General features: G+C 57.6%; 1 protein-coding gene across 5 annotated transcripts in view; it reads left to right on the forward strand.

Moving 5' to 3' along the window:
- Positions 1 to 9,536, forward strand: part of DPP6 (dipeptidyl peptidase like 6) — a gene marked incomplete at its 5' end in the record, with an annotated part of 869,135 nt that extends 859,599 nt beyond the window's left edge. For all 5 annotated transcript variants that reach the window (XM_080819089.1, XM_080819091.1, XM_080819088.1 and 2 more), the window contains 5 exons: positions 2,370 to 2,481; positions 4,521 to 4,579; positions 5,369 to 5,441; positions 5,537 to 5,610; positions 7,556 to 9,536. In XM_080819089.1, coding sequence (XP_080675215.1) covers positions 2,370 to 2,481; positions 4,521 to 4,579; positions 5,369 to 5,441; positions 5,537 to 5,610; positions 7,556 to 7,702 — 465 coding nt within the window. In that variant the 3' untranslated portion in view covers positions 7,703 to 9,536. The remainder of the gene's footprint in view (positions 1 to 2,369; positions 2,482 to 4,520; positions 4,580 to 5,368; positions 5,442 to 5,536; positions 5,611 to 7,555) is intronic.
- Positions 9,537 to 9,984: the final 448 nt, after the last annotated feature.

Raw genomic sequence — 9,984 nt, forward strand, 5'->3', positions numbered from 1 at the left:
ATGGCTTCTCTCTCAGGCTCAGGGACAGACCAGAGCGTGGGCGCAGAGTCCTAGAGGCTCTGTCCCTGCTGGCGGGGACCACTCAGTGCCTGTGAGGGGCTCGGAGCCACTGGGATCATTCGTAAGTGTGACTTTGGGTGTCAGTGTTTGTCACCCCGCTGTACCCACACGGGACAGGTGGATGGCTGGGCCGGGCCAAGGCAGGGACCCTCAGCCTGGGCCCGTCTCTGGTCAGTGCTCGCCCCTCCTCAAACGTACACGTAGCCTCTCCAGACCGGCCTCTCTCACCTGGTAGCTTATGTCCCGGGTCTCGTGGCTCGAGCTCTCGCTACTTCTCAGCACGGAATAACGTGCCAGGAACACTGCCTGTGGGACACAGCTACTTCCCGGTTTGGGCATTTGTGAGTAGAACTGGTATGACCCTCCAGGCACAGGTTTTTGTGTGCGTGTAAGTTTTCAGCTCCTTTGAATAAATGCCGAGGAGGGTGGTTGCTGGGTCACATGGTAGAGTATGTTCCGTTTTGTAAGAAACCGCCACACTGTCTTCGACGGGGCTGCCCCATCCGGTGTCTGCACCAGCCGGGAGTGAGGGGTCCTGGTGCTCCCCATCCCTGCCGGCGTGTGGGGTGTCAGTCCACGGTTTTTTGAAAACGAGTGGTGGGATGACATGTGAGGACTTACCGATTCTGTTGACAATGAAAATTATAAACTAGAAACTAAAAAGATGCTTTTATTGTCATTAAGACAAGATATCCCTGTTCTGTGGAAGGAACGGTATGAAATGGTAATGAACTAGCACGCAGTCTGAAAGGGTCAGCTCTGCAGTGAGGCTGGTGCGGCAAGGCCTGCACTTTCGTCTGTGTCAGGCCTGTGGCTTCTGCACACTCGACCCTCCAACCCCAGGAGACACACATGCACGCGCACACCCAGCACACACAAGCACACACTGCACATGCATGCACACACATGCATGTACACACCCAGCACACACACACATGCACACACACATTCACATGCACACATAGGCATGCACAAACTCCAGCACACACGCCCCAGCACACAGATAAATGCACATGCACACATGCAACACACACTGCCCACACACGTACACGCACACCCCACTACACACACACAAGCATGCACACACTCATGCACATACACTCCCATACACACATATACACACACATGCCCCAACACGCATGCACGCACATGCCCCAGCACACACCCGTACACACACACACCCCAGTACCCACACACACTCCCATGCATACACTTATACACACACACTCCCATTACACATATATACACACATACCCCAGCACACACACATGCACACACACACACCCAGTACACACACATACACACGTTCCCATGTGCACACATATGTACCCACACACCCCAGCACATATACATGCACACACACCCCAGCACATGCACACACCCTGCATACGCACACGTGCACACACTCATATGCCCCAGCACACACATATGCACACAGACACCGCATCACATACACGTGCATGCACACACACACCCCAGCACATACAAATGCACACACACCTGTGAACACACAAATATGCACATGCACATGCACACACACAGCCCCATAGACACATGAGCACACATGCATACGCACACGCACACTGGTACACACCCCCACGCACACACACATGCACTCCCATGCACACTCACATCTTCAACAGCCCCCAGGCCCCCAGGAGAACACACCTGGTTCCTCTGCAGCTCTGCTCCTGCCCCTTCCCTTTTTGCTCATCACAGCTTCCCCCCGTGTCGGGGGAGGGAGCGCACCTGAGCCAAGCAGCTTCAGAGGCGCCCACAGCAGGTCACCGGTCGGGCTGTGCCCTCTCTGGACGGCCCGGGTGAAGCAGGGGTCTTGCTTGTCAGCCCCGAGCTTAGGGCACTATAGGACTTGGAGGAGCTGCCCGTGTCCCACGCCCACCTGGATGCCTGTCTCTGCACACGCTGACGTGGGCATCCTGGCAGAGCGGCGCCCGAGCCCGCTGACGCAGGCTCCCTGTGGGCCCTCCGTCGCTGGAGGCGGAAAGGCAGCACACGCGCCGCAGGGACAGGCTGACTCGGAAGGGGCTCGATGAGACTCCGACGCGCACACAGCCCGGCCCGGCCCCCCGCCGTGGCTGCCCTCCCGTCTTCTGTACATTGCCTGACACGGGACCCCGAGAGGGGAGGCCGCGCGTCCCGTGTATCTAGTTGGGATGGAGTTCGCTTTCATCCTCTTCACTCTGTGACAGAAATGACGCGATGGTGGCGCCGAGCCGCTGACCTCACATCTGCGCTGTTCTCACGAGCATCGCTGACGTTCCTCCCACTCACCCCCTTTCTCTCTCCAGGACTACGGCGGGTATCTGAGCACCTACATCCTCCCTGCGAAGGGGGAAAACCAGGCTCAGGTGTTCACCTGTGGCTCTGCTCTCTCTCCCATCACGGACTTCAAGCTCTACGGTAAGGGTCGTGAGGCCACCGACCCGGCCCCGTGCTCCCCTCTCACCGCGCTCCCACCTGCTGCCCCCGCTCCGCACACCCATCGCCAAGGGAGGCCACCAGGGGCCGGGCGGCTAACGAGTGACCCGGAGAGAAGCCGGGGCGGGGGGGGGGGGAGGGCTTCAGGTCACTAGTTAGATGAAAGTGGTCAACCCACCGATGCGTGTGTGTCCCATTCCCGACACAGGAGACCTGGAGCTAGACCCTGGCGTGGGGGGCCCCTGCTGGAGCAGCAGCCTTGCGGGTGTGCGGGCGGGAAGGGGCTGGCTGCCGTCCCGCCGGGGCCGCATTCCCGCAGCCCCCAGAATCTGGGCAGGGGCACTGCTTGGGCTCTGTGTCTGGGGCCTCGGGCCTGTTTGGGCAGGGATTCCCTGAGGAGAGCCGTGGCGGGGGGGGGGGGGGGGGGGGTTATGGCTGAGGGGACGGCCACCTGGTGGCGATCCGGTGGAGGCCCGGCAGCTGAGCTGCACTCAGCCTGCGTCCGCCCTCCTCCCGGGGTGCAGGTGGCACGTGGCCAGCACCTTGCCTGACAAACAGGCAGGAGGCAGAGGCCTGGGATGGGGTGTCAGGATGGCCCACTGGGCGACCGGACACTGGGCAGTCCTCCCACGTGTGGGAACTGGACCTCTGCCAGGCACCGTGGCTCTTTGGGCTCCGTCTCGGGATTCGAGGCTTCCCACACTATCCTGGTATCCTGGTCAGCCGGCCCCTTTCCTCTCCTTGTGGATGCTTTGGTGACATTCGTCCTTTTTTATTTTTTATTTTTATTTTTATCTTTTCATGCTTTTTTTAAAAAACACGTGGCGAGGTATTCCTTATGGGCTTTGAGAACTGGCTCGCAGGCCGAGGCTGTGGGGAGGCCAGGCCGTGAACCCCAGCTACACTGCACAAAGCAGCCTGATTAACGGGATCAGAAATGGAGAGGGCTCCTTGTCGCTGCTCTGCCAAGGGTACCAGGACCCTGGCCACACCCGCCCCGGGACCCCAGCTCAGCACCTCGGGCCCCACAGGGTCCAGCGGCCCCAGCCCCCCACCTCCTGCAGCCAGAGTGCTCAGAAAAGACATGCTGATTTTCATGAAAGGCTCTAATGCAAACTTCACTTACAGTCCTGTAAGAACTCCTCTCGTTCAGCATTTTAGTAATTTAAAATTAATTTTCCCATGGGAAGACATGTAGGCCATTTTGTCTTTTTTTAAATTCAGTGAGACTGAAATTTTTTTTTAATATTTTATTCATTTATTTGACAGAGAGAGAGAGATGACAAGTAGGCAGAGAGGCACGCGGGGCGGGGGGGGGCGGGGAGCAGGCTCCCTGCTGAGCAGAGAGCCCGATTCGGGGCTCGATCCCAGGGCCCTGAGACCATGACCTGAGCCGAAGGCAGAGGCTTAACCCACTGAGCCACCCAGGTGCCCCTTAAAGTTTTTAATCATGCTATTTCAAATTTGCCTGATTTGAGTGCACATGAACATACCACCTGCACCTTAATTGGTCCCAGTGCTCCAGGCGGGGGTCCTGCACGGTCTCCTCCCCCTACTCCAGGATGCAGAAGCCTCTGGAGCTCCTTCCATCCCGACTGGCCTGACGAGGTGGACACTGGCTCCTCACCCAGAACCTGGACCGGGAGCCAGGGTCTCAGCTAGAACGGGACATGTCTCGTCTTTAAAAAAGAAAAAAAAAAGGCAAATCCAGATGAAAATCTGCTCTTTAAGATTTGTCTTTCCTACATGTTGAAAACAAAGCCGGGTGGGGGCTGTTATCCTCTTTATTGAGGCTTCAGATGAATGGTTTCGTTGATCGAGGTTTGGTCTGTTGCTTAAACCCAACCACCAACTCTAGCATGTTCGAACGCTAGCACGGTGCCGTCTGCTTCCCTGGGCAAAGACCCGCAGGTTGAGGGGTGTCTTAGAAGTAGACATCTGCCCTGCAAGGGGGCGGCCCCGCGTCTGGGGCTCTGTGTGGCCTCGCCCCAGGTAACCTGCCTTCCTCTGCCTGTGTCCAGCATCCGCATTTTCTGAGAGGTACTTGGGTCTGCATGGACTTGACAACAGGGCGTACGAGGTATGTGTGGGCACCCCGGCCGCCTGGCGGGATGGGGAATCGGGTGAGATCGGTCCCATCTCTCTGGCCCCTTGCCCAGCTCTGGGACCCACACTGCCTCCCGGGGCCCGCTGTGTCCTCCGTCTCCCCCACCAGACTCACTCTGAGAAGACCCTCCTTCAGGCTGTGAGCCGAGGGGACCAGGGCCTCCCCGGGTCTGTCCGGTTTCCCTCTCTGGCACCTGAGGGGCGAGGACGGGAGTTAGGGAAGTCTTCCAACGGCCAGAGTGTCTGTCCCAGGGTCCACATTCGTTGGGCACAGATGACTGCCGGTCCCCTTCCCCACGGCTGGCTCCATTTTTGGGAAAATAAGCCATAGGTTGGGCAACAGAAGGTCCCCTGATGCCACCTGCTCCTTCATGGCCACAGAATGGACGGTGCGGGTGTCACGTGCGGTGCTTCTGGGCGGCAGGTGGGGGCCACACTTCTGCCCCCGGGGGTGGGGGGTGGCTTGGTTTCAGAGCCGGGATCCGTGCCCAGACTGTCCGGCCACGTGTCCTCCCCCAGTGGCTGAAACGAGGGCCCTCAGAGGCCACCCGCAGTGGGTGAAACCGCTCCCGTGCCCCCTTCCCTCCCACCCCTTCCTCCTCCACGCGGGCACCTCCGCAGGGCACCCGAAAGCCCCCAGTTCTCCCAAGACTGGCCCCCGGGCCCCCAGGCTCCCAGCTACCTTCTCAGCCAGGGGTCCAGGAGGAGCCTCTGGCCAGCGGCGGGGCCCACTAACCCTGTCGCCTTGCCCCCGCGTGTGCAGATGACCAAGGTGGCGCACCGCGTGTCGGCCCTGGAGGGACAGCAGTTTCTGATCATTCACGCAACCGCAGACGGTAAGGGCCAAGGACGCACGTCTCAGCGTCGCCTTCATGCTGTGAAGGGACTAACCGGGCCTTTCCCCTCTCTCTCTCTCTTTTTTTTTTAACAGAAAAAATCCATTTCCAGCACACGGCGGAACTCATTACACAGCTAATTAAGGGGAAGGCAAATTACAGCTTACAGGTACGGTATTTGCACGTCTCCGCTCCGCACTTGGAGAGACACGTTCCTTCCGTGGAAAAGGACCCGGCTGGTATTCAGTCAGCCCCATTCCTGCAGACGCACCCGTGTCACAGTGGTGCGAGGTGGGCAGGGCGCGGCGTCGGGCCAGACGAATTAGCGCGTGCGTATCTTCTCTAATAATCGGTGATGATCGCTGCATCCTGCCCTCGAGCCATGTGCAAGGCCAGTTAGAACTCCACCGCCCCCCCCACCTCTGGGCAATGAGTGAGGCCAAACGGCCACACACCACCACAGTGAGGCTGGAGGTGGCAGGTTGGAGGGGGCTGTTGTCCCAGCGCGGATGCGAGCCGCCTCCTGGGGAGGTGGGGGCTTTACATGTGCCGGTCCTGAGCCTTCTCCACCAGCCTCCCTCTGGACAGCAACACACGTTTACTGAATTCTGGAAGAATGTTCCAGAATCTTCTGTGGCTGAGCAGCCGTTAGAGGGCTGCCCTTCCCACGAAACGAACTCACAGGCTTGTCTTCACTGGCATCAAATACTGACCCAGCTGCTCACGTCTGGGCTGCTTCTAGAATCAGCTTCCGTTTCCTTCCTGACCATGGGTTCCCTTGGTGAAACACGTCTTACCCCGGTGGCCTTTTCAGGTCTAGAGATAAATGGGAAATTGCACCCCCTGGCACGGAGGGCTGCCTGCCTTCTGTCCTGAGCTCCTGGCCTTCCCACACCGCTGCTTTGGAGGGTCACGTGACGGCTGGGCCAGGCAGTGGCGCTTCCTGCAGGGACGGGTTTGGCCTGAGTGTTGATGAATGGGGAGAGGAAGGACGTGGTTGGTGTTAGCTTTGAGTTTGCTCCTGAAAGTGTTCAGGTCATGGTAAGGTTGAGAGTCGCTATGGTATTGTTAAATACATTCTAGACGTGTAATAATACAGCCGTGGAAGGTTGAAGGGTGAGTCTCCATGTGCTAACGTGGGTCACTCCCCCACGGCATAGACCGAGCGAAATCAGCAAGGTTTTGAGCAAGATGCATCGTAGACCACACTTGAGACCATAAAAGGGACCCCAGCCCAGTGCCATGCCTGCGGGCACCGCAGATGTCTGCACAGATACACAGCGAGTTGGTAGCCGTGATCAAGTCTAGGGAAGGGCATAGGCAATGGGGACCGAGAGCGGGAGAGATGTACACCCTTCCTTGGGTCTTTTTGTATCACAGACATTTTAAAGTCTATGTAAGAGCTCCACTCCGTCATTTATAAATACTCTGAAACAGTCCAGAGACATGAGGAAGGCAGGGCTACAAACGCTGGGGGCGGCCTGGCGCCATGAGAAGAGCATGGGCTTCCCCATCGGTTAGACTTGGCTTTGCGTCCCTTCCGGAATGGGTACCTTTGTGCGGAAACGCTGCAGCACCCCTAGGGGACAGGGGGCATCATTACACTGGGTCCCTGCGTCCCGGTCTTACTCTAAGCGCTGAATCCTCACAAAACTTTATGAGCTGGGTTCTATTACGATGACCATCTCCACTTGGCACAGCTGGAAACTGAGGCTCCGGAAAGTTCCCTGCCCACGGCCCCAGGGTGAGCCTAACGCAGGTGAGGGTTGTAGAGACAGCACAGAATTCTTCCCACGTCTTTGGGAAGCCTGGTCCCTGGAGACCTGGGCCAGAGGCCCTGTGGTCCCGGGGTGTGTCCAGCCCGAACCAGCAGATCCAGACTGGTACAGTGTCTGTTGAACAAAACGTGTCCTAATTTAGCCCGCGGATTCCGAGAGCCTGCCATGCCCGGCGGAGCCTCCCAGAGGAGGAGGAGAGGCTTGGGAAATCCGGTTCGCAGGCTGAAACGGAGCCCTGAGTGCATAGTGTCTGGGCAGTGCTGGGTTCGCATCCCCGGAGTGTCCCCAGGCCCCGGGGGCCACTGCTGGCATAACATCTCCCCGCCTTCCCCGCAGATCTACCCGGACGAAAGCCATTACTTCCACAGTGCCTCCCTGCACCAGCACCTGTACCGATCCATCATCGGCTTCTTCGTGGAATGCTTCCGGATTCAGGACAAGCTGCCCGCAGCCACAGCGAAAGAGGAGGAGGAGGAGGACTGACCTGGAGCCAGCCCCGAGCGCCGCGGGTCGGGGGGCTCCTCCGAGGACAGTGTGCAGCCGGGACCCCGCCTCCCTCGCCCGCAGGGGCGGGGCCGGGGGCAAGAAGTGTGACTTCCCACAGCATGTGTGTCTTGCGTCCCGAAGGCAGTTTTGCTCCGGAAACCGGCTTTTCCCAGGCCGAGACGCGTCACCGCTCACGAGGACTCCCCCGCACCCGGAACCACAGCCTCGCCTCCTCCCGGCCCCAGAGTGACCGGTGCATCCCACGGCCTCTCCCCAGGGAACGGAGCAAAGGACGGACAGCAGCAAAGACACCGGCGCTCCGGCCCCAGCTGAGAAGCAGGAGCGTGCGGACCCGCCCTCGCTCGCCAGCCGCGCCCCTGTCCGCAGCTCCCCTCCCGCCCCCTGTCACCGCGCCACGGACACACTATAGCACAATTACCGTAACCGTACTTGTCCATAGATTGGCTTGCTCCGTCCTGTAATTAGGAGACCCGGCATTTTCAGGGGCTGCACACAGTGTTACTGTAGCTAATGCTAGTGGTTAACCTTATGGAATTAATTCGTATTTTTCTATGGTTTATACCTGACACTGTCTCCGGTCCTGGGGTGGTTTTGCTCACTGTCTTCCTTTCGTCCTTTCTCTCTTCGTTCTTTCTTGCTTTCTTTTTTCTTTCTTTTTTTTTTTCTTTTTTGTTTTCTTTTCTTTTTTTTTCTTTTTTTGGCTTTGTTTGGCTTTGTGCTCTTCAGTCAACGTGTAGGCTTTGCACTCATTTGGATAAAGAAACAGATCAGAAGTAACTAACGGCTGTCTCCTCGAGACTGTCTTGAGACTTTGTGGAGAAATTTCAAAAAAAAAAACTGAGGGGGAAAAAGACATCCAATATCGTGCACTAAGAAAGAAAGAAAAGTCGTAAATAAAACTTCTTTCCCCCAAAGCTGCATTAGGATTTGGCTTAGAGTCACACGATCTCCGTATGTCTTGAAGCCCAGCCCTTTCCTCCTTGATGAGTTGTCGAGGCTTTTCAGATGGCCTTTGGTAAAAAAAAAAAAAGAAAAAAGAAAAGAAAAGAAAAGACAAAGGGTGGACTCTGCCCCTGGGTCTGTCAACCTGTACAGGGGACAGGCGTGTCCTCCGGGGGGGTGGGGGGATACGTGGGTGTGTGTCGTCTCCTCCTGCCCTGGGGACAGCTCGGTGCCCTCGCCTCCGTGTGCGGACAGCCCGTCGACACGTAGGAGGTCCCCTGACCCAGGGTTCAGCGGCCCCCCGGTGTATATCCCGTTTGTTGTACATAAAGACAGGAACGGCGCTGCCCCTCCACCGGCTCTCACCGTGTCGCCTGCATGCCGATCGGTGGCTGACCGGCGCTCCCCACAAGTGCTAGTTTGAAACCTTATCCATCACTCTGGTTTGCTTTGGAGCCTGTCAACAGCCGGAATGGCAGCACTGATGTCTCCAGCTTCTGGTCCTGCCGGGGGGTCCTCGACATCCCGTCAGCAGAGAAGATTGGTCCGTGTGGCTTTTGGTGTTCAGGGGTTTGGGTTTCTGCCACGGGAGTTTCGGATGTCCGTTGGGGTGAACACCGTTGGAAGGTCGCCACCATGGATTTGTCCGGCCGAGACGTCACCGTGTGTGACGAGGACCCAGGCCCGAGCAGCAGGACCCACTGGGAATGCTACGTGACCGTGCTTCTGTATGTCAGTGGGCTTGACCGACTGCAGAGCCCACGAGGTCTGATGGGGGAGGTCAGCTTTGGCCTCGAGATCTGGCAGGGGTAGTGAGAATGTGGCATGGTAGCGTTTGTTCATCCATGGAATAAAACATTATTTTACCACGCGGACAGCTCTTTTCTTGCTTACCCTCCACCACCCTTAGAAAGTGTGCAAAGCTTGACCTTTTTTAAGGTGCTTATGGAGCCCTGCCCAAGACAGACGCCGTCCCCAGGAGCCCCCTGGTGTGCAGCAAATGAGAAGTGGATCCGTGGCTGCAGGGTATCGACAACAAGAAGGACAGGACCGACCAGACAGATGGCAGTCCCAAGCCAACCAGAGAAAATGAGTTTCAGTTGTGTCTCTTCAGGTTTTAGGGAAAAGATAGATATTCCCTAACGCTAAGAGCAAAATGGCTCTCAGATGAGACTATAATATTGCCCACTAGAAAATTCTAGAAAAACCGCTCTGTACTGGGGACTCCTCTGGGGCATCTCCTAGGACATGGGCTGCCCCATCTGCAGAGGCTCTCTCCCCACTGCCCTGAAAACACACCCCTTCCTCTCCCACCT

This window comes from Martes martes (genome assembly GCF_963455335.1).
Source record: "Martes martes genome assembly, chromosome: 11".
NCBI classification, from domain to species: Eukaryota; Metazoa; Chordata; class Mammalia; order Carnivora; family Mustelidae; genus Martes; species Martes martes.